Below are 25,505 nucleotides of genomic sequence, written 5' to 3' on the forward strand. Positions count from 1 at the left end.
TGCATACTGCCTTCTGTTACTGGCAAAGAACTCTGATGGGAGGACATAAAGACTGGAAGGATGGAAGAGGTAAAGCGACAGTAGGGTGCACACAAGTATAGGATGGCCTAATTAAATACTGACAGAGAGAGAGGCTTTAATATGTTTCTTGCTTCTGAAAAATAAATAACTTGTACTTGGACATTTTGACTTTTGTACAGTACTGCACATTTATCCAAACAAATGAATGTTAAATAATGAATAGGCTACTTTTTTTAAACAATACTTTTTGCACCTAGTCCATGAAATTACAAAAAAAAAAAAATTCTGATGTTTCCCATTTTTTTTTATTTAAGTGCAATGTTTAGAGTTTGCTTAAGATCTTTAAAAAATTAGCAAAAAAAAAGACAGTACGGAAAAGTTTTTGGAGCTGAAAATTTTTGCATTTCATGTTCCACATGAAAACAAGATAAATTCATATACTATATTTGTGGTCTGACTTTAGAATATGCTCATCTTGTTCCAAACGCAGCCCTGATTATGAAATAGTGTGTACTGTGTGGCTGTACTGTGTACTGTTGTATGTAACACAAGCACCAGATCTGAAATGAGGCTCTGTGGGGCAATTAAGACCATTTGAAACTTTTTTTTTTAAAGAAACTAATTCAGGACAAAATTCAAAGCTATATAGGTTATGTCCAACCTATCATATTCTAATATGTGTCCGACCTCATCTGCAAAGGGCCGGTGTGGCTGCAAGTTTTCATTCTAACAAAACTGGAGCAACAATGTTAACAACTATTTGAAGATGGAGACCAACTGATTAAACAAGTGGAATCAGGTGTGCTCCAGCATGTTTGGACTGAAACCCTGCAGTCACACCAGTCCTCTGTGGATAAGACTGGACACTTGTGTAACATCACAGACAAATTTATTCACTGATGTTTTTGCGTGGCATAAAAACAGTTCTGACCAGGGAGAATTTAGATCGTATTGTATGGTGCCGTAAAATGAAATATTGTTTCCTGTTCATCTTTTTTTAATTAGTCATTTTCATTAATTCCACTCCTGCATTCATATCATTTGTAACTGTTATTGCTATCATTGTAATTATTACCAATGTAAAGACCAGCTATTTTAATAAATCAGTAGAATGCAGTTACATTTGTTAAGCCAAAAACACCAACTGAAGCAATGAAGTGGCACTCAAAAAAAAAAAGTAAAAAATAAAAAACTAGAATAAATCATACAATATTAAAAATAGCAATAAAAAAAACTCCTAACCACTTAACACCCACTCCCAAAAATAAAAAGGAAAGAAATAGTTCAATACTCATTATTAATATGCCAAAATCTTAAAAAAAAAAAAAAAACGACAGAAAATAAAGGAATAATAAAAATTCAGTTCATTCTAAGACCTGCAGAGGGCAGGAAGGAGGTAATAAACACTTGGAGTTCCAGTTGTGTCAACGTAGACAAACACAAAAGGAGGAACAGAAGGACTGATCTCACGACCATTTTCTTCTTCTTTAAACTGCAGATAGAGTTAAAGTTGGAGCTTTGCGCTGGGAAAAAAAAATTAGAAATCAAACTATTCTGGTGATGGGGCTGAGTTAGTTATGGCAAACATATGGATCCAAAAAAAGTTTATAAAAACTACCAGACATCTCCAAGTCTGTTCAAGGCATTCAATGTTTGAATGTAGAAAGACTGATCTTTAGTTAGGACGAGATATGTACAGCATATTACCACACAAACCACTCTTATTAATTCAGTAAAACTAAAGGCACTGACTGAATGCCTCAGATTTCTCGCCCTCGGATCAACCTTTTCCCAAATTCCATGGTTCTCTCTTTTTCTCCATTCTCTCCTCTATAAGAGAATGCAGCGTTTCTTGGGTTTGGTCTCAGGAGGCTCCAGCGCAGCTAGAATGGCCTCATCAAACACGTTCTTTAAACCTCTCTGTAGGGAGAAAATAGAGACAGGTATGAGACATGCTGTCATCATAAGATTAAAAAAATAAATAAAAAAAAAAAACAAAAAAGGACAAGATCACCACACTGTTACCATAACAAAAAAACAACAACTGCAGATGAGTATACCATGATCTTTCTTCTTAGCATAGTGTTAGTGTCAACATGCATGTTATCTAAAAGCCTTTTCCATAAACTGGTAAAACCTGATTTCCATGAATAGTCATATTATAATTTGCTACAGTGTCAGGGTGGTGCTTGTTTGGTCCTGAATGTTGTCCTATATGATGCACTTCACATTTCAGACAAATACTTCATGTAGGACCAGCACAGTTATTCAAGTTATTTTTTCAGTCGTTAGCATTCACAATGATGTTTACAGAATGTGAACTGAGCGCATTTTTTGGGGTTTACTGGAAAAAAAAACTGTACATACACTGTATGGCTAAAAGTATATGGACAACTGACCATTACACCTATAGGAGTTTGTTGCACACCCCTTTCCAAAACCAAGGGTATTAATATGGATTTGACATCCTCCTTTGCTGCTATAACAGCCTCCACTTTTCCAGGAAGGCTTTCCGCAAAATTTTGGAAATTTGTGCCCATTCAGTCAAAAGAGCAGAAGGTGAGAAAGCCTGGCTCACGATTAATGTTCCAATTCATCCCAAAGATGTTCAGTGGGGTTGTGGTCAGGGCACAGTCCACTGGATGTCCTACACAACTCGTCAATACCACTTGCATTGCGCACAGGAGCAGTCATGCTGGAACAGGAAAATGTCTTTCCCAAATTTTCACCACGAAGTTGGAAGTATATAATTGTCTAAATAAATCTTTATATGCTGCAGCATTAACGTTACCTTCCAACTAAGGGGTCGAACACAATCCCTTTAAACAGCTTCGGACCATTATCCCTCCTCCACCAAACTTTACTGTTGGCATCTCCCAAACCCAGATTCATCCATCATGCTGCCAGATAGTAAAGTGTGATTCATTATTTCAAAAGACGTGTTTCCACTGGTCCAGAGTCCAATGACGGTGCTCTTTACATAACTCTAGCTGACACTTAGCATTGGGCATAGTGATCTTAGGCTTGTGTGCAGCTGCTTGGCTATTAAAACCCAGTTTATGAAACTCCTGACGCACAGTTAGTGTGTTCACATTGCTTCTGGAAGCAGTTTGAAACTCCATAATGTGTGATGCAACAGTGGATAGGCACCCCTCTGTAGGTTTGGTGCTTCGGCTTCTGAGTTGTTGTTGTGCCTAGGTGCTTCCATTTCATAATAATAGCCCTTACAAGAGTTGATCGAGACAAATCTAGCAGGGCCGAAGTTTCATGCAGTGACTTGTGTCAAAGGTGCCATACAATACCCAGCATCACGTTTGAAGTATCTGAGCTACTTAGAACAACAATTCTACTGTCAATGTTTGTCTATGGATATGTATGGCTATGCATAGCTATGTGATTGATTTCATACACCAGTTAGCGATGGGTGCTGTTAAAAACACTTGAAATCAATAATTAGGAGTGGTGTCCACATCATTTTGGTCATATAATATATATGTAAATAAAATTAAGCAGATAAAGCATTTATTTAATCAGGCCTTTACAAAAACACCTTTAGAGGCCAGAAGGGAGCAATGTATGTTTGATTTCAAGCACAATCTGTCAGCTACAGGAGAGCCAGAAAGCTAACCAGCCAATTTGCCTATTATCGGCTTATACTTAAAAAGTTGCATACAAAAAGGCCAAGTAATTGTAAACATTTTTTAACAGAACAATTAATCATCAACTAAAATTTCATCACAACACACACACTTTTCAATCTTTTAAACTCGCATATAAACTCTGTTTCAAACAGAACTACTGTATATATTCACAGCTTATGATTATGCCATTTGCCAGAGTTGGTTGAATATCTTTTTTAAAAATTAGCTTTCTTTTTATGGCTGAAATGAACAAAACTGATTTTTAAGAATCAGACAGAAGTTCCACCACCATAATAATACATGCTTATGAGTGGTGATGGAATAATCACAGTAGGATACGCTTTCTAGTTTGTTTTAACTCTAGATACCTTAGACACAAGAGGGGGAGACCATTCAACCAATAATGTGTAGTTTTGATAAGCAACATCAGCTTTGTAATTTGAGAGAATAAAGCCTATGCAAGTTTAAGCCAAGAGAAGATGAGAAATTCTCTGTTACATGTACACATTGCAATGTTACCCATAGTGCATTTGCGAGATTATGAGATACATAGTGTGTGTCCACAAATACTGAAAAAATTAGAAAATGATCAAGGGTTTAAATTTCCTAAGGAATTTAAATGCTGCCAGATAGCTAGTTACGACTACTCTCCCACGTTTATAAGGGTGGAAAGAATTTTCACTAAGACCATTAAGACCAAGGCCTAGACAAAACATTTCCATCATATATTAGTCCAAAATGTAGCCAATTTTTCCTGAACAACAATTTTCCTCTGCTTCTCATATAAACATTTGAACACTGAATGTGAAGTGAGATTTTAGATAGACAAAAACCAGAGCAGCTGATACCTGTTGGAAGGCAGAGGGCAGTGGTACAGTACCTGTGTGAGGGCGGAGCATTCAACATATTTGACAGCTCTTAGGTCTCTGGCCAGCTTTTCTCCACTCTCGGGCGACAGGGGACGTTGTTTGTTCTTGGCAAGCTTTTCCACTGTGTTACTGTCATCTCTCAAGTCAACCTGAGTACCCACCAGCAGGAAAGGAGTCCTGGGACAGTGGTGAGAGATCTCTGGTACCCACTGGAGACAAAGAGAGAAAAAGAGAAAGGTCATGAGGTTGTGATAGTGTGGAAAGAAAAAGGAAGGAAATAACTAAATAAAACAAAAATTAAGTAAGGCAAAGGATAATAGGAAGAGAAAAAGTAAAAAACTAACCACACAACAACATGAAAAAGATCAGCATCTTGATTTGATCTTGATCAGCAAATGAGCTACCAAAATAGCATAATAATAATAAGAAGAAACAGGGGAGATGTGAATAAGGGAACGGGAAAGTCGTCCAACTGAACTTATTTAAGCATGATTTATTTTAGAAGTGTCAGTCAAAACACTTCAAATATCAGGTGGTATAAATCTTTTTTGTCGCTACCACCCCAGTGTCCTTCCTCTGGGGTAATGCACAATAATATCACCTCAATAACAACAGTCTTCATGCAAGAAGGCCTACTTACTATTTGAGTACTTAAGCTGACCTTGAACTAGAGATTAGAGACTTGTTTAATAGCAACTCATGTATACATAGCTGGGACAACATCTCCCTCTGTATTAAAAAAAAAATACCCTAGAGACTGTAAAATAGTCCCAGTGCAAAAACAGCTGCTGACAAAATTAAAACCAAAAATCAAATGCTGGACCATATCAAATCATATCAATCAAGTCATATCAAATTACCTAATCAAGATTATATAAAATAATTCTAATTCTAAAACAGCAGTTTATACTCGAGCATTTTGTACAATAAAAATATAAAAACACAAAACACCTCATTCACACACTGACTGACCTTTTCTCTGACATTCTCAAAGGAGGAAGGTGAGACAACAGAGAAGCACACAAGGAACACGTCAGTCTGAGGGTAGCTGAGTGGCCGCAGTCTGTCATAATCTTCCTGACCTAAATAGAGAAATCATGACAAGTCAGTTAATAAAACAATTCAAGGTAAAACCTTTTTTTTAAATCCTTTTTTTCACATCACATTTTCCTCTCCTCCTGAAGTAGGACCATAGCTAATTACAGACAGTTTAAGCTGCTGGGGGTGGCCAGCGGGTTTAGCGAGTAACCTACAAATAACTTTCAAGCTAAACCTAGAAATTTCATAATTAACACAACCAGCACAAATGTCTGTTTTTCTTTGTTGTCCTTTTTGCATATAAGTTTTCCACCAAATAAGAGGAAAGAAAAGAAAAAAAAAAAAAAAAAAAAAACTTGTTTTCATCATCTCTGTTTCTGGCAACACTACATTCATATTTTCCCCATTTATGTCAATAAGCTGACTTTTCATGTCAAAATTAATTGTTTTTCTTGATGTTTTCAATAATTATGTCAAAATGACCTTTTCTTGAGTAAATATCTTGAGAAAATAACTAGTAACTAATTATTTCATCATAAGTGACAGTGGTGGCATTTCAGTCCTTTTTATTTTGCACAGTAGTGAATGGTACTTTTGTAATTTTGCATTGTTATTTGCTTAAAAGCAATTTAGGTTTACACATCCAAAAAAAGTCCGTTTTCGTGTCTCATCGTCAAATGCCCACTACTTTAATAATAATTTAGCATTTCTCAGTTGAACAGTACTGTACTTCTCAGTACTGTTGAATATAAAAATTGGTCAGAATACACAAGCCTAGACAATATACCAGATGTAAAAACACTCTTCAAAACAACTCACACCTATATCACAGTGTCTGTGTGTAAGTTAGCTCAGCAGGCAACATGCCTTTCCATAGCACAAGCAACATTATATTTTCCTTAAAAAGATCAAAGAACACTTCTCTATGGACTAAGTTCTAAGACCACATAGTTTTATAGTTTGCAAAATGTGACTTCAGACAAACTAATACTTTAATTAATACTTTAAGGATCCGTGGCCACCCTGAAAATATGTTTTGCCTGAGCTTTTATTTTGATGAGCGTTCCAGTGACCTATGGAACAATGTGCTTGAAAGAGCAACAGCAAATCTTGATCTGTGCGCTCATTTGGCTAGCACCTCTCTATATCAGCAGAGGAACTATGCTATCCATTCCTATGACAAAACATTTACAATGTGGTAGTCAGTAGCTGGGTAAGCTTCTCAAAAGTCCCACAAAGCATAATTCAACAACCACACTCTGACCGATTGCACTATCAAAACAACAGGAAAGGCTTCATCTTTCTACATAAGCACAGCCAGATGTTCAAAGAGAGACAGAGCAGCAAAACAAAGTAGTGAGGCCTGCCCATTTCCGGTACAAATCTAAAAAAAGAGGAGGGGGTGCAGAAATAATCATACTTTGCTCTTTCAGATAGCTGTAGCTTTTATTAAAGTTACAATAATCCCAAAAGCCCAATTGTGAAATGTGAACAGTCTCATTCCAGATTAGCAAAAGCCTTTTTAGCACTAAATATAGCTGCTGGCAATTACACCACAAATGTTAATTAGTAAGCTGATATCATCTGTCTGTTCTGAACAGATCCAAATGTATCAATATGGCATTTACTTCATCTCAACTTGTTTACAAGGATATTAGATATTACAATAGAGACAATTTTTCACTAGAGAACTTTCAAAATGTGTAACAACTTAGCATTATGTTCTACATTTTTAGACATGGTAATTGTTATACATGGTAATAGCCTGCCAAGTTAAATGCTTAATGCATAACTTGCATGTCAGCAACCTTTTCAGTGTAAAAGTGGGTTAGGTATTGATCTTTAAGCTGAATGACTGTACCTGCGGTGTCAAAAAGGCCAAGTGTGTATGGTTCTCCTCCAATCATCACAGTGACAGCATAGTTATCAAATACCTGCGACAGGGAGAAACAAAGAGAGAAAAAGAAAAATGGCATTCAATAAAGTCACACTCATTTACATTACACAGAACTCCAGACTTGGTGTCAGGGCTATGCAAAGATATGACAATGAGGTGAAACCATAAATGGTTTCTCTCTCCCTGTCTACACTCTCATCTCTTATTCTTCTTCTCTTTTCTATCCATTCAGCATCTCCATTCATAGTAGAACTGGTTTCTCCTCATACCATGTTTAGTCCAATCAGCCAAAGAGACTCCACTTACTGGCACTTATGAAGGCATTTCCCTCACCACATGGATGCCAGTCCTAACTATTATCTACACTTTGTAGAAGATTAAAATAATCGGCTGTCCTCATCACCAGAACAGTCTCTTTTAATAATTCAGAGAACATTATAATTTGGATCCCATAACACCCACTAGCACTGTGTATATGCACCACTACCAAACTTAAAGGGACCTGTATAATACAGTACAACCAGCCTTATAATACAGTAGATCCACCTTAGTGACAGATAGCTACGTTAATGTATCGCAGATGGCTCTCCACCACTTCCTGAAACCATGAAGGCAACACACTGACTGAACTAATACTGCACTCTTTTTCACTGCATCACGGCAGTTTTCCAATGTTACTAGACAAGATGAATGATTCAAGTATTTTCAGTTGCACTGCAACGACACATTCTGATAATCATCCTATACGGCACCTCATAACCACTCCTCTCTCAAAGTCTGCTCATTACTTCCCCGTCATAATGTGGACTGCATTAACCTTTTTGAAGCTGCACTCAGCAAAGATCTGCAATTATACAAGTTTTGCAAGCCTTCTGGGGAGTTTATTGTACTGCAAAAACATTTATTAAATTTCTACACTCAAAGTGCTTCATGGTCTAAACCTCTGTTATTAAAGTAAAATGGCACCCTGCTGCTGAGCTGCTCGCAGTTCACTTCTAGGGAGATGCTTAATGTGCTGAATGCAGGACAGACAAACTCCTCCCATGTCTCTACAGCCATACTGCAGAGCATCAGTCACGGTTCCTCAAATGTACAATTGTGTTTTATGTCAGCAGGGTTAGTTCTCTTCTCCATCTTTAGAAAGCACGGACAACGAATGTCATTACCTACATTAACTGTGGGTTGTAGACAACAGTATGTTCAGAGATCTCTCATGTCAAGCAGATGTTTTACATTAGAAAAGCGGATTTAAAAACAGATTTAATCTAATGTGGTCAGTTTAGCTCAGACTTCTTGATCATTGTCAATGCACCAGCACAGACAGTGGGCTGTCTTTCATACCAGAAGAATACATTTAACTATATATGTCTGCAGTATTAAACGTGTAAATTATCACCCCAATTATAACAGTGACTTCACCTGTAACACATTGTAAAGGAAAACTGCACCAATTTTTTGACTGTTTAATGTGAAACGCACTGTTCTAGAAAGAAAGTATTAAAAGCCTTTCAAAGCTACATCACAAAAAGACAACACATTAAATTACGTGAATAATCATGCAGGTTCACTACACTGTTGTGGACAGCGAATAAAATTATTTAATACTTGACATCAAACAAACTAGGCTACATCAACGGTCTACTGTATTGATCTGAACACAGACTCGTACTTGTGGAGCATGTCTACACAACTATTTGGTTTGTTTAGTTTTTGGTCAGATAATCATAAAACATAACTCAATTCCTCAGTCTTTATCCCAACAATTTAATTATGCTATAATTTTTGTAAAATCAGTAGATTTCCCCTTTGAGTGAGAGCAGGCCATTAGAAGCTTGCCTTGAGACTTTCATTACATTACGCTAAAGGCAATCATGTAATGTAAAGAAAACATTAACACGTGTAAAAACCTTTCCAGATATCTTATGAAAATCTCAGCTTGCATATTATAACATAGTTTCATCTAATGAAGAAAACGAATAAGCCCATTTCCACTCACCTAATATTTGACATCAAACAAACAAAGCGACAACAACACTCTACTGTATGTGTTAACAAAGTGTTTAATGTGAAAAAGGTTTGTGCTCCTGGAGCACGTCTGCATAATCACTTGGTTCGTCAGACAAACACCAATTAATCTGCCTCAGATCTGCTTCTCAGGTACTTTGTAGGGCTTTACGAACTATCATTTCTGCACTCTAATCGAAGGTCTTTTCTAATAGTGTGTCTACAACCGAAGACGGGCATGGCAACGCAGTTCCACAAGGGTTCTGAAAATGAATGGTTTAAACTAGGGAACTAAATGATTACTTGATAAACTGTTAAACAATAAAAGCAGTTGCACCAGTGCTAAACAACAACATTCATTTAACTTTATTTATCTTCATTTCTAATGAACAACAGTTTCTATCTTAACAGGTGAGTTCATTACAACTTTCTATTAAAAATAAAGTGCATCACTAAAATTGTTTCATATTGTATAATATAATATAGTGAACAACTATAATTATCAGGCCCTCAGTTTAAACAAAAGTGGGTTTTAGGACATTTACTTCATTTAAATACTTAAGCTCTGCCCCCATCTAGCAGCACTAGATTCCACAATGCTTTTTAATATCTTGGTGCATTAACACAGAATTCAGCTGATGTGAGTGTTCATAAGTGTACGTATATCCAATGAACATGGCTAAACTAATCTGATTTCAGAACCAGAACTATCCATTTTTATAAGTAACATTATGATGGGACGCATCTTTGAATTTAGGCTTGCCAGTTAACAATTATTCAATGACTAATGTTTATTACTGGTCAAAAGAATTTGCCACAGTTTCCATCCCTAGTTTGAAATGTACTATGTAAATAAAAAATGAATAGTCTACAGATCTAGAGCAGGGGTGTTCAGTAGAGTTTGGTGGTTTACCTGCTCAAACACACCTGATTAGATTGACCTAACTGCCAGGTTTAATGGGTGTGTTCGAGAAAGGAAACCTCCAAACTGTGCTGGACACCGACCCTCCTGGACTGGAGTTGTGCACCCCAGATTTGGTATATAAAGCTGATTGATCAAAAACATTTTGCAATGTGGTGTAGAACATTCCAGGCATTTTAGGTTGCACAGAATTGTTCTTGGCAGCTGCAACTGAAAACACAACCAGGAGTGGGGAGAGAACTGCATACTGTCCTCCACAGGTGGCAAATGGCTTTACAACTTTTTGTTTGAAAACACATGCAAACATCCAAAATCACTGAAGTGATATTAAAATGCACAAACAATACTAAAGGCTATGGGTGGAGCATGACTGTAAATTTAGCCAAGCTCATCCTCTACTACCTCGGGATACGGATAACCTTCAGAGACGGGACGCAATTTAATGCCAAGTGTAAACAGAGCCTAAGATTAGTCAACTTGTTCAAAGCAAACTAAACGGACACTGCTTTGATTTCTTAGCTCATCTGCTGACAAGAGCTGTTTTAACTAGCCTGGCTGCCTGACCATTTTCACTGCACTTTATTAATAGTCTGAAAACATCTGTACAGTTAGTGCGCTATACAATAAAGAAAGACTCAGATTTTGTACATGTTTCAGCCCTCTTTTTATATGTTTTCAGTGTCATTTTCTGAAACACTAATCAAAAATGCTTATTTATCAGCATCTTAAATGAAGAAAAGTTTTTTTTTATTTCTTCTAACAGACTTTTGGGTTTTCAGGTTATCTTAGGGTCCAGAAATTCCACCAAAATTAGCAATAAGAAATTCTTCCAGCTGCTCATCTAAATCCCAAGCCTTGGTATAACAATCCTCTTGACTAAAAATACAAAACATTTACATCTACTTGATTTAGAGAAATTGCTACATCTTAAGCCAGGAAGAAGATTACAACACAGTGGAGATCCCAACCCTTACTGTTCCATTAGGTGTAACATAGGTGTTGCACTTGTATACATAAGTAGAACGATGTGTCTCACACACACGCACACACACCAAGAACCAGGTACATGTGGAGGCTCACCTTTTTGTCATAATTGTCACAACAGCTAAAGCCCATAGTTAAAAACAGCACAGCTGGCGTTCCTGTTGCAGCAAAATGATGGAACACTAACTACAACAGTAAGCAAGGTCTAATTTTATAGCTCAATTCCTGTTTACTAGTCACTGTACTGAGCTCAGCTCCCTTTTCAGCTCTACTTTCCTGTCTTTCACGTCATCACCTCTATTCCTTTCTGCTTTTCAACCCTTCATGTCACACACTCACCGTAGGCACATATTCTGATGGGAATTTGTTGGTTGTGTAAGAAATCAGCAAGCAGGTTTTTCCCACTGCTCCGTCTCCCACCACCACACACTTTATGGTCTGCATCTGGAGAAACATGAAGTATCAGTGAGGGGAAGAACATTGAAAGAAAAGAGACAGAAAAATAAGTGTTTGTAACTCAAACTCCCGAATGGTCCTCTCACTCTTAACCTTGGTATCCAACAGCAAGCAGTTAGAATGCTAAGCATGATAATGGCCAAAGCAACGACAGTGGTCAGTAAGACGGTCTAAACAGAAGTGACAGTGTCATGTAGTGTTTTACAAACCCTGTGACCAGTCAGGCCATTAGACCAACACATACCCAAGAAATCCACTGCACAATGGGGCCTAAGGCTAACCAAACTGCTGACTGGGAGAATCGTGTTGTTTACAGGAGAAACTCTGCGGTGCTCATAGCAAACTGAAATGACACCGACACCTCTAGTTAGGTGATTTAGCGGTGATTTGTCCTAACCCTTGTCCTACGTTTCTACATGACTACAAAACTTCCACAACATAAACTTTCACTTCCATTTAGTTCGGAAGCAGCCTTAACTTGCACAGGCTGTTAGAGAACCCTGCGCATTCGCCATCAGCGACACACTGAAGGAGATGACAGATACAGCACTGATTTGATCTAAAAAGCTAGTAGCTCAACAACACAGGGCCATTTTCCGGGATCTTCTATAAAATGGTCCTCCAAATGTACACCCAAACCTGTTCTGCACTTCCGCATAGCTTAGCTTTTTCATAGCCTGCCCCCAGTTTCACGAAGAGTTAAAAAGACAACAAGCCTTTACATTTACTGGGTTTGGCTCTTCTGTTTCTCTTTGGCCATATAAACAAGTGTCTTAGCCAGGTAATGTAACCTTAGTTAGCGTTAGTTAACGAACAAATAAGTGTTGAGTTACTTGCGCATGTTAGCCAGCCAACTCTATTCTCAACACTCATACATACTTTTCCATCCCAAGCCAAATGTTAGATACAAGCAAGTGACAGAAGAGTTTTTTTTCCAAAGGTGAAAAACGAAAGAGTTTTGTGGCAGAAAAGAGGGACATACAGCGGACCTCTCGTTTCCTGAGTGCCCCAGCGGGCTAACCTATCGTTAGACAGACCGGGCTCGGTCATTTTAAATGTAAACTCCTAGCTAATAAGCTGACGAAAACACGGACTTCTGTGATTGTTACTACCTATGCGGGGTGTCGGTGTTTAAGCAGAAAAGCTCATTTTCATTGAGGTCAACTGCCAGGGCTCACTTATAACTTTTCGAAGTGTTTCAATTTCGCTAGCTGGCTAACTACCTAGCCCTCCCGCTAGCCGGGCTCTCTCACGGTCTCCGTAGCGACATCGCCCGGAGCCGGAGCCGGAGCCGGAGCCGGAGTCGGAGTCGGATCCAGCAGTAGCTGGCTAGGTTAGCATGTTAGCTCGAAAGGAAAGGAAAACAAGAGAGCTAAACTACCTTACTAGCTCAATGTAATGAACAAGTACCTTAAACTAAGTAAAGCAGTGTAGCAACATCATTTTTACGTTTTTATCCCAACAAAGCAATAGCAACGTAGTACTGGCTGACTGAAAAGATTCAATCTCAGCTACTCACCTTTCGGTATCGGTGGCTGCTGCCGCTGTAGCTTAGCCAACGTCCGGGTGCGGCGACTGCCGAGAACTTTTGCGAGTGGGCGTGTGTGTCCCAAACTCCAGCCCCCTCAACAGCCTCAGCCACAACTGCAGACTGCATGCTTTTTGTGGAGATATGACTTTAAACATTTTATGACTTTTGTAGAGATATGACTTTAAACATATTAAATATATTAACATTAAAAGGCTATATAAAAATAAGAGAAAACATTTTTACAATTTGCTATACGACAGGAGAGGGGATTGTTCAAAAGCTATACATCATTAAATGGTTGATATGTAAAGTTATATAGTGTGGTTTGGTGTGAAAAGCTTCGTTCCAGAGAAACTTGCTGAGCTAGAACTGTTCACAGTGGCGGTGATAGGAACCAGACGTCAGAGGAGTTAAAGGCCTTTAAAAGCTTCCTCACAGAATGTCACTACATTATATGGTTATATTTTGGAGGTAATAATTTGGGATAAAACATATATTTTTAAAAACCATTCATGGTGGAGCGGTACACGTAGGGCAAAACAGTCCCCAGTGGAAACCACAGATTTACCACTATTTAACCATAATCAGCATTAAAAAGACATGTGGAATTTCAGTGATGGTTTTGGACAGTAAATATAATGGCATTAATCCCATCACCTCCACTGCAAAAACATCAGTCAGTTTTCAATAAACCATGAGTGGGAGAATATAAATTCTTAAACGACAGTCTGCAGTGATGTGTAGAATTGGTGCCAGGCAGAGCAAAAGCTGTCACCTTGGGAAAAAACCCTGATTTTTCTCCACCTTGTTAATGTCTCTTAGAAAGAAAAAAGAAAATTACGCAATTCTATGTGTTGACAGTAAATTTGGGGCCCCACTTCATATTAATGTAAATAATGTAAATTTTAGCTGGGAGCATTAAAATGTCTGGTGAGTGAATACTTTGGCAATAACGTGTATGATATAATAAGAGGAATATGTTTGACTAAGTCATTGGTGGCACCACAATGCGTATGTGAGGGAGGGGTTAAATACACATACACACACATTTTCTAAGCCGCTTCTCCCTCAGGGTCACGGGGGGTGCTGGAGCCTATCCCAGCGGTCATCAGGCGTAAGCGGGGTTAAATAGTTGATCACAAAAAAAAAACCTGGCCACTGGACTCTAGAGCGGTGGAGACGTGTTCTCTGGAGTGACGATTCATGCTTCTCCGTCTGGCAATCCGATGGATGAGTCTGGGTTTGGCGGTTGCCAGGAGAACGGTACTTGTCTGACTGCATTGTGCCAAGTGTAAAGTTTGGCGAGGGGGGATTATGGTGAAGGGTTGTTTTTCATGGGTCGGGCTCAGTCCCTTAGTTCCAGTGAAAGGAACTCTTAATGCTTCAGCACCAAGAGATTTTGGACAATTTCACGCTGCCAACTTTGTGGGAACAGTTTGTGGACTGCCCTTTCCTGTTCCAGCACGACTGCACACCAGTGCACAAAGCAAGGTCCATAAAGACATGGATGAGCGAGTTTGGTGTGGAAAAACTTGACTGGCTTGCGCAGAGTCCTGACCTCAACCCGATAGAACACCTTTGGGATGAATTAGAGTGGAGACTGTGAGCCAGACCTTCTATGGTGAAAAATCCTCATTAAAAAAGCTGTTATAGCTGCAAAGGGTGGGCCAACATCATATTACACCCTATGGATTAAGAATGGGATGTCACTTTTCAAGTTCATATGTGCGTGAAGGCAGACGAGCGAATACTTTAGCCAGTATAGTGTATAACAGCAGTGTTAAAATGTTTAATGTTGTTTTCTGTTCAGCAAATCGTTGCGTTCTTTTACATTAAAAATGTTTTTGTTTATAATGTTTAAAAAAGCATTTATGAACTATGATTTTTCTCTAATGCTCCATCTTAACCCATTCATTCTGGACTCGCTCAGTAGCGCCCTCTAGCGCTCGAGAAACCCTGAAGACGTCACAGAGTGGTAACTCAATGTTGGTGCACTCTGCACTACACACTTCTCAGTCCTCCTGAAGTGCTCAGGCGTGCTTCTGGATCAATAAGCACCTTTATTTTACTGAAAGGCGAACGTGCCAGCCTCCCAGGTCATGCATTCTGCTTCCCACGCATCTCTTCTGAGACGAAAACACATGTTTTCTGTCAGTCATCTAAGAATTTACATTTGCGTGTGGCCGTGTTTGGGCTGCTCAGGCGCCGCGCCCTGCCGCCCATAAGCTTGGCTGTTGGCTGAGTCTCCGCTGGTATTTATAGTGCTGGGATGACTGAGGTGCAGTTTGACCTGTGAGTGAGGGGAGGGCGTGACCGTCACTGACCAACGACGGTGGGAGAGAGAAGGCGGGAGCTGGAGAGAAGAAGAGTCGGCGCGGTGTAACACAGTGAACGGGTGACTGTGAAAAGCGAATATACCGGACATTTCTGGGCTCACAGAAATCCCGCACATACGCGTTTTTAGGTCCCGGTAAAGATGCTCACCTTAAGCTCATTTAGCGTCTTCGACAGACGTCAAATTCAGTGACGATTTAGGCAGCACGGAGTAAAAAAACACAATAACTTTGTAAGGATTTTGACTTTTTCAATGTTTCAAAATCGCTAGCTAAATAGCAGTTAGCTATCAGCTCTTTCTCCGCCACAGTACAACAGTTTCACTAGGAGAGTCTGGTTAGCTACAGGGTGAAAGGAAAGGGGGAAACAAGTCGACTAAACCACCTCGCTGCTTCCATGTAATGAGGGAAGCTAGAGGTGGACGAAGCACACAAATCATGTCCTTGAGTTAAAGTAGAGACACACAAGGTGAATTATTACTCCAGTGAAAGTAGAAGTCCTTACTCTAGACCTCAACTTCAGTAAAAGTACAAAAGTATTTGCCTTCAAATGTACTTAAGTATCAAAAGTAAAAGTACTAAAGTATTTGCTTTCAAATGTACTTAAGTATCGAAAGTAAAAGTACTAAAAGAGTAATTATGACTCTGATGTCCTGTTATCATTTTTATAACAAGACCCGTCTTTTAATAGAACGTCATTAATTAGTGACGCTGACGTCTATTAAAATGATCATAAGCACAAAAAACTGAAGGTAAACAGTTTCCATCAGGGAGAACCGAGTGGCTCTGAAATCACTTTTTACACACAAGCAAAGTTTCAGTTTAAGATTACTTTATAAATTAGTTTCAAGTTGAATAAAAACTGGCTTTAAACTCAGGATCACAAATAAGTTTTCCTTTACTGTGTTGATCTGTAGGTCTCTGTTCATAAACATAAACTAACCCAAACTAATTTACTATAAAATGAAAGTGTTTATATGAACTCAGAAAAAAAGAAACCTGCCAGTCACGACTGCATATGTGGACATATTTCTATATTGTGGTCTATTTACACAAAGTTAGGTTAGTTCATCATTTAGGTGACGCATGTGCTCCCAAAGTTTTACGCTGCTGCGCTGATATTGAACTGTGTGCTGCGCTGGGTCGGTATGACCAACAGGTCAAAACAAGCTCAGAACAAAGTGACCGCTGTGCCCTGATTGGTGCTCTGGCTTTGCTCTTCTTTTGTTTTGATGTTACGTTTTTATACACACAGAAACTGAAAGGAACGACAGATTTCTCACAATGTAGTGGAGGAAAAAGTCAGATATTAGACTCTGAAATGTAGTGGAGTGAAAATAAGAAGTCGCCCTAAATGGAAAAACTTCAGTAAAGTACAGATACACAAAAAAACTACTTAAGTACAGTAACTAATTACATTTACTTCATTACTGTCCACCACTGGAAACTATTACATGGAATAATACTATTACACTTTTCTCCATACAAAGCATAATTCAACTCAATTCAGTCAACACCATACATATATAACATAGAAAATAAGTTGCTATGTCATGAGAATTTCTGAACTAATGCAGTTTCAGGGATAGTTTTAAGTTACTCAGTAAAACTTGCTGCAGTCAGCAGTTCTTTGTAGTTCTTGGTTACTTGAACTGAGCAATACTCTGAATTCAGTGAAATGTCTAGTAAAGTTTAAAGAAAGAAAGAGTAAACACCTTGTCCAACTGCTGAATTGGGGATACATTTCATATCCTCTGGAAGGATTGATTCATCTCAACAACGTGGAAGAATGAATGGTTTCAGTATACAGCTGCTAGCATCTGGATATTGACATGGAAAATTAGAGACAGCCTGAAATCACCAGCAAACATTGTTCACAGTATGAAGAGATTATATTACTGCATACTGTATAAATGACAGATCTTGCAACTCCTACCACTAACCCTTGTAATTTGTAACATATATTTTGTAGTGTGCATGACATAATTAATAAGACAAATGAAGCATCTGTCTGATATAATTTAAATAATAAGGATAACATATTTTAGGCCATATTATTTCATTGTTTTTGTATGGATAATCAGATGATGCTCAGAGTATTCATAGCACAATACTGATGCACGCAAATAGACAGGGGGCACAGCCGTAGCCTTTGGATGGTGGGCAAGGATCTCCAAAGCTGTCAAAACAGCTCTGTGTCCACTGCCCTCTCTGTCTTTCTCTCTCACATTCTTTGCTTGCACCCCTTTCTCTTGCTTCTCCCCTTTCTCCTCTGTCCCCTACATGGCCTAGTCTGTATCAATCTCCAGGTTAGTTGATGAAAAGTGGAAAATGGTGTTTTCAGCATGAAGGTCATATACCAACAACTGCCCCTTCAGCACATCTTACAGCACATGGACACTGCAGACCTCAAGTAGATCATGCCTGAGGATCTGCATGAATCCTTTTCCCCGTTCCTGTGGCCACAAACTATGCTCCTTAAATGTTTGTGCTGATGGCTTTTTAAAAAGAAAAAAAAGCTCTCCAACTGAGACCAGGCAATGTCTGGCTCATGGAAACTGACGCCACTGTAAGTAGCTTAAGGATCACCATCAGCTGCTTGCGAGAATAAGGACCATTTTAAAGCTAGGCCTTCTCCAAAGAAGTTCCCTTCTGCACCAACAGAGGCACCATGCTATACGTTATAGTTTAGTTCAACAGGTTCTTGTCAGTTTATACTCACATTTCAGGATCACTTACGTTAATCAAGTATAGGCAACAAGCAGACTTACTGCCATTGAAATGCACATTTGTTTACACAAATAGTATTCAAATATCCCAAAGAGAAACCACACTATTAGTTATACTGGTTATATATTGTGTGATTTATGCAAAGCTTCACTCTTCCATAGCTCCCCTCATGCTTTTTTGCTTGGGGTAACCTCCATACTTCTGGTAGATGCTAACTGCATTTTGTTGCCTTGTACTTGTACTGAGCAATGACAATAAAGTTAAAACTATCTATTAAATGTCTAGTGGGTGCCTCCATATAATTTCTGATGCAGCCTCAGCAGTGTGCAACCCTTCTAGCCCTCCTAGGACTTCAGAGAAGGCTTACTGATTTCTGAGAACTAAAAATACATGTCTATAATTTTTAGTTTAACCCCTTAAATGGCCAGGGCCCAAAGTTTTATTACACACTTCTATAACCCAAGAACAACTTAATCCGTTTGCACTGAAGTCCCTGTAGTCACTGAATAATAAGCCGAAGGATGAGATTTTAAGGGGTCAAATATAATCATCATGCTTGTTGTATTTAAACTGCAAGTAGTGTAGTACTAATCTCATGTCATTGTTTTGAGATTTTAGTTAGAATTAAGTTAATATCTTGAAATGCCCAATGGAAAACTGTCCGATCAGATATTTTCCCCCCATGTTATATTGTATATCTATGGTGGATACCGTAGAAATACACACCTGGCAATGGATAATGCTTTGTAGCTAGGTAAGTTATAGCATTCCTTTATCTGTGAAGGTATTCATAATAGATTAAAGTTAGCACCTTCTTACACGAACCTAAAGTTAGCATCTTATTGGCAAGCTTGTTGTTCATATTTTCCTGTTCCACCTTAAATGGTGCATCCGCCAGCATCTTTTTAAAATTTTCCCATTCCATGTTCCACATGGTGCAGCTTCAGGCACCAGAAAGAACTCATCATCTCTCAATACAAGAGAATTTGTTCAGACGCGGATGTTGATGCCACTCTAGACCTTCTGGAAGTCCCTGGTTCCGTTTCAGTGCTTTATTAACATGCACCCATCCACTTTAAATGTGCGTCTCACTTACACTACACAAGTACCACGTACAAGTTGAGGAGTAGACAGTGAGGAACACTGGTTAATCCTCAGCCGGTTAAACACAGTAAGCTAATCAGCAAGCCATAAAAACTTTGCACTGCATTTGTATTGTTTTATTTTTGCTTTTGTTGCCGTTTATTAGCTGTGTAGCCTTTAGCTTGGTAACTAATAAGGTTAAGGGATACTTATTACTCTCACAATGGTGATATTTCACCTCTGTAATCTAACCCAGTGAAACACCACATACACACTAGTGAACACTAAGGGACAGTGAGCACTTGTCCTTAACACTAAGCCACTTTAAAGAACAACAACAGTCACTCATGTCGCTTTAAAGTGTGTACTGTCTCTATGTCTTGTTTATATTTGTCTTATTATATAGTTTGTGTATATTTCACTATATATATATTATATGTATATTAAATATACTTACTTATTTTCTGTAGAGTGATTACATATACGTGCATAAATGTCTTGACATGTTGTGCAAATGACAAATAAACTTGAGCACACTTGCCCGGAGCAGTGCACCTGTGGAGCAGCTGGGGTTAGGTGTCTTGCTCAAGGGCATGTAGTGTCGACTCAGGGAATCAAACCAGCAACCTTCCGGTTGCAAGGCTGGTTCCCTAACCTCCAACCTATCAGCAGTCGTATCTCGTTTATATCTCTCTGATATAAATGTATTACTCATTTTCCAGTCTTTGCTTCTGGAATCACTCTTTTGCTTCTGAAATCTTTCTTTTGCCTTTGACTTTTGGTATTTTTTAGAAGAGGGCGTTCACCTGCACTCTCTAATGGTCAACTGATTTGTAAAGTATTGTAGAAGCGTAGAAGTTTTGACATTTATGGCCTGTTTTGATAACTGAAGGCCTGCTCTAGAACTTGCTCTGTTGTTGCCTCAAATCTACAGTCAATAGTGAAAAGCGCTTCATAACTTGATGACTGACATCTTTTTATTCTCATGAGGAGCAGTATTGTCATTGACACTCAATAATGTCTTCAGGGCTTGTTAGACACTAGAGGGTGCTCCTGAGTGAGTCCAAAATTAATAGGTTCCTATGGCTCTTTTGTGCAAAATCGTGGTTTGGAATTGCTTAATAATTCTTCCTATAGAAAAATGCACTTGCATTCTCAACGCAGAAGAACAATAAAAAAATTCAACACTGCTGTTATATTTTGAGTGTTTTTGAACTCCAGTTATAGAGCTTTACAACAGTGCCTCATGTACATTCATGATGTCAGTGAGCACAAACCGCTAATCAGTTCGCCAGCCTCAGTCTCATCAGCTCATCTCTCATTAGCTTTTTACTGTATAAAAACAGAAAAATACGGGTATGTTTTCTTTTCCACTTTCCAAAATAAAATGTTAAATTACATTAAATTCTAATAATAAACTGGATAGAAATGTGTTTAATTTTTCTCTTTAGCTGTTTCGGTTGTAGTTGCTCCATTCATCCCTATTCATTGTGGACTTGGTTGTGGGCACCCTCTAGCATTTGGTAGTCCTTTTTTGAGCGTAAATGGGAGAAACAGGAAGTGGCCATATCAGGTTTCTGTACAATTAACCATTTCACATTAAACCAGTTTGAATGAATTTGTTCCATTGAATTATACAGAATTTTTTGACAAATCTGTGGAATTCCTCTTTAAACTGATTCTATGGTTTGCCGAACAGATATGGTATCTTCCTGCGTAGATGTTGGGATAACAGACTTGTTCCCAGAGGGCGGAAGGCAGACTTGGCCCAAAGGTACTTCCTGCCAGAGCTATACCATCAAAGTGTTTTAATCTATAGATAATAATCTAATGTGTTGTGAGCCGTCAGTACCTGAACCCCAGTGAGCAGGAGCAGTGGCAATTCCTGGCCACCACTGTGAGGAAGAATGCACTCATAGGCAATGTTTGCTTAGGAAGAACATCCAAGCTGTCAAATGAGTTCTTTGTCCCCCTCTTGTGAAAGAAATAAGGAAACAAGGACATCTGTATGCGTGTTGTTCTGCTTGTGTATTTTCTTTCCTCCCTCCATCCCGATCCTAAAGTGGTATGGTTTAGACTGTCATTGATTTCCAATCATTGAATTCCAACCATTTTTTCAAAATTTCTAGACAGTTCAGATGTAAATTAGTTCCGTAGGGGTTTGATCTGAAATGATGGAGACTGTGATTTGGTAGTAAAGGGAACCAGGGATCGCAATGTCTACAGCACAATTATAGCCATTTCATTTACTATCAAAACCAGTGAACTACATGTGTCTTCTGAGTTTTTTGCGTGTAAAATTGATAATGGTACACAGTGGTAAACCCAAAACATGAAGTTTTCTTGAAGTGCTACTTTGCCTTCTGCATATCTCTCCAACAAAGCCAAAAATCCTATTTAAAAAGGCAATTTGTAAGCAAAAACATTATCTCACACATCATGTCTCAGGCTCCAAGCAACATTTACAGGCATAAAATGCTTCAGATGTTTGGATCCCATCGCCACTACTGTGAGCAATTGTAAGTGGGTAGGTTTCTCTGGAATGGAACATTTCACATTCAACTGATCTGAATGACTTAGTTTCCATCAGCCATTTCATTATTATAGGAAAAGTCTGTGTAATTCCCCTTTGGTCTCCACCATGAACTAATGTCCTTGATTCTGAAGTAGACGTGACACCTGCAAATGATAATGATCGCTTCTGTAGAGCCATCAGGCTGCCTGTGCGTTAATCTTTTGGTGCACAACTGGCTGTACTGTTGTCTATTTTCATTTCCACCTCGGGTGATTAAACAAAAAAAGACCTGCACCTGATGCCACCATGAATCTCACAGGGGACGTTTGGAACATGAGTATTTATGCAAATGAGCTATAGCACATTCAATTATGTGAATTTGTTGGTACATTATCTTCTTCAGTGTTCGGAGACATAGAGATTACAGAGACATTATCACTCCATGAACTATTACATTTGTAACTGGGATTACTTTTGATATCAGCTGAACGCGACCATGCTATGTCTGTGTTCAATCTAATTTTGAAATGAAATGTTTTTAACATTAGATTTAGCCTATTTAACATTCTGACACCATTTTTCTGCAACCATAGAGCCCCGAGCACTAATAAATTTGTGTTTATACCATTATTAATCCAAAAAATGTGATTGTGTTGTAAATGACACACATAAATCTCAAATCCGAGAAGCTGTGAAGGTAATCACATAGACACTGTGGACAGTCATGATGGAAGGCACGTCAATCATCTGTGACCAAAATAGCCAGCTCCCAGCAGCCTTTGCAGGAGAACTACTATGTAGTTCAACACTGATTGGCCGGGAGGGCGGTTAGTGCTTCAGTTGATGGAAGGCGCAGGGGTGGAAGGTCAGCCAACCTCCAGATCTAACAAAGCAGAAAATGAGTTAATTACAATGCAATGTCTTTGTGAGAGAGAGCCTGTGCATCTGTGTGTGTGTGTGTGTGTGTGTGTATACGCGTGCATCTGGCTGTCTGGTGTCAAGGGCACTGAGGCCTCTGCTGCTGCAAAAGGTAATCTCATTATAGCTAGCAGTTTAATTAGAGATCATCTCTCATTCATCTTTATGTGTCAGTCGTGTGACCCCTGTAGTATTTATGAGTGCACACACACACACACACACACACACACACACACACACACACACACACACACACAGAGTCCTATTTAGCATCAGCTCCACTTCCTCTGGTGGATCCCCACAGGGCTGCATGATGCTTCTAATGCTATACTAAATACTACTGTTGCAACTGCATCATTACATAAGATTTCATTTGTGAATCAATACTGTGATGTAATCAAAGACTGGTCTGCATTATTTTGACTGAAATAGTCTACTTCTGTTGGATTCCATGATTACTTTTCAGTAGTTTAAAAGTTGATGAAGCACAACAAGTAGGTGCACTCTTGGTGAAATGTTAGTAAAAGAGGAAAAGTACTTGCTTATGAATAAACTTAAGTATTCATTAAGTATTTTGAGTTGTAATTAACAAATTCTATTGAGGAGTAGGAATGCCTATTTTCTGTAGCATACAGGATACAGGACTCGGTAACAGAACCTGTTCACCAAAATAATATTACACAAGGTCCATAATAACTCAAAGTATGTTTACTTTCAAAACTATTGTATCACCACAATACTGTTTTAACAGAAAAAGCACTGCAGAAGACCCTTAGCACACTAGATAGCGTGTGAAGGATGATAGAGTATGAAGGAATAGCACTGTGATTGTTACTGTGAGCAGTGATGGTGCACCATCCAATAGCACACTACTGTAGAAAGTGCTGTACAAACATCAGATAAAGCTTGGGTTTGAATCATGACTGTATAGTGGGATCGTGTGGAACCAGAGGTACCCTGTGTATCTAAAACAATTACAGTAACTGCAAGACAAAGCTCTCTCATGAATGAATGAACTTTGTCATTGCACATTGTACTCATACACTTGCACAACGAAATTGAAGTACAAACCCCCCGTTCTCGGTGCAAAAAACTAGAAAGAGAAAAATAAAATAACTTAAATACTATACAAATTTACACTCAGCAATACGTAAACAAAAAAAAAAGACGATTGCACAAGACCCAGTGATAAATTGCACTAGCCCATTGAAATGAACTGTTAATTGCACAGTATGACATTGCACCATTACCCGATCAGTCACATGTTTGTGTTTAACAGAGCTATGGCCCTATTGTAAAAATGGTCTTTTAGTCTGTTTGTCCTTGTTTTCATTTGTCTGTAACGTCTGCCAGATGGCATCAGTTCAAACATTCGGTAACCTGGGTGTGTGATGTCTTTTTTAATCCTGTCTGCCCTTCTGAGACAGCGGTTGCTGTAGAGTTCCTTAAGGGATGGTAGGGGATGTCCAATGATTTTTTGGCCGGTGTTGATGACCCTTTGTAAGTCCTTTTTGTGTGCCATGGTGCAACTGGAGAACCACACAGAGATACAATAAGTCAGCACACTCTCCACGGAGCAGCAGTAGAAAACAGTCAGCAGTTCCTTCTTAAGATTTAGCCTCCTGAGGATCCTTAGGAAGTGGAGATGTTACTGTGCCCTTTTCACAACCAATGAGGTGTTGGAACTCCATTGGAGGTTTGTGTCCATATGCACCCCCAGGAACTTGAAACTAGATACCCTCTCCACTTCATCTGCTAATTCAGACGATTCGTTGCCTGCTTTAATCTGTTTCTTACACACTCACCGGCCACTTTATCAGGTACACCTTGCTAAAAGGTTGGACCCCCTTTTGCCTTCAGAATTGCCTTAGTTGTTGGAAACATTCCTCAGAGATTTTGGTCCATATTGACATGATAGCATCATGCAGTTGCTGCAGATTTGTTGGCTGCACATGTATGAAACGAATCTTTCGTTCCCAAAGGTGCTCTATTGGATTGAGATCTGGTGACTGTGGAGGCCATTGGAGTACAGTGAACTCATTGTCATGTTCAAGAAATCAGTTTGAGATGATATGAGCTTTGTGACCTTGTGCATTATCCTGCTGGAAGTAGCCATCAGAAGATGGGTACACTGTGGTCATAAAGGGATGGACATGGTCAGCAACAATACTCAGGTAGGCTGTGGCATTTAAACAATGCTCGATTGGTTCTAAGGGGCCCAAAGTGTGCCAAGAAAATATGCCCCACACCATTACACCACCAGCACCACCAGCCTGAACCAGTGATGCAACACAGGATAGATCCATGCTTTCATGTTGTTTACACCAAATTCTGACCCTAACATCTGAATGTCGCAGCTGACATCGAGACTCGTCAGACCAGGCAACATTTTTCCAATCTTCTATTGTCCAATTTCGGTGAGCCCGTGCGAATTGTAGTCTCAGTTTCCTGTTCTTAGCTGACAGGAGTGGCACCCAGTGTGGTCTTCTGCTGCTGTAGCCCATCTTCTTCAAGGTTCGATGTGTTGTACGTTCAGAGATGGTACCTGTTGCCTTTCTATCAT

The 25,505-nt window shown here is 39.0% G+C and overlaps 1 protein-coding gene across 1 annotated transcript; it reads right to left on the minus strand.

The window, feature by feature from the left end:
- Positions 1 to 312: 312 nt before the first annotated feature.
- Positions 313 to 13,451, minus strand: LOC108433756 (cell division control protein 42 homolog). Its single transcript, XM_017708524.2, has 6 exons — positions 13,352 to 13,451; positions 11,716 to 11,820; positions 7,431 to 7,503; positions 5,504 to 5,613; positions 4,543 to 4,740; positions 313 to 1,941 (listed from the first exon to the last, which is right to left on the minus strand). Exons 2-6 carry the CDS (start codon positions 11,818 to 11,820, stop codon positions 1,852 to 1,854), a joined length of 576 nt encoding a protein of 191 aa, XP_017564013.1. The 5' UTR covers positions 13,352 to 13,451; the 3' UTR covers positions 313 to 1,851.
- Positions 13,452 to 25,505: the final 12,054 nt, after the last annotated feature.

Source organism: Pygocentrus nattereri, chromosome 1 (assembly GCF_015220715.1).
Source record: "Pygocentrus nattereri isolate fPygNat1 chromosome 1, fPygNat1.pri, whole genome shotgun sequence".
NCBI classification, from domain to species: domain Eukaryota; kingdom Metazoa; phylum Chordata; class Actinopteri; order Characiformes; family Serrasalmidae; genus Pygocentrus; species Pygocentrus nattereri.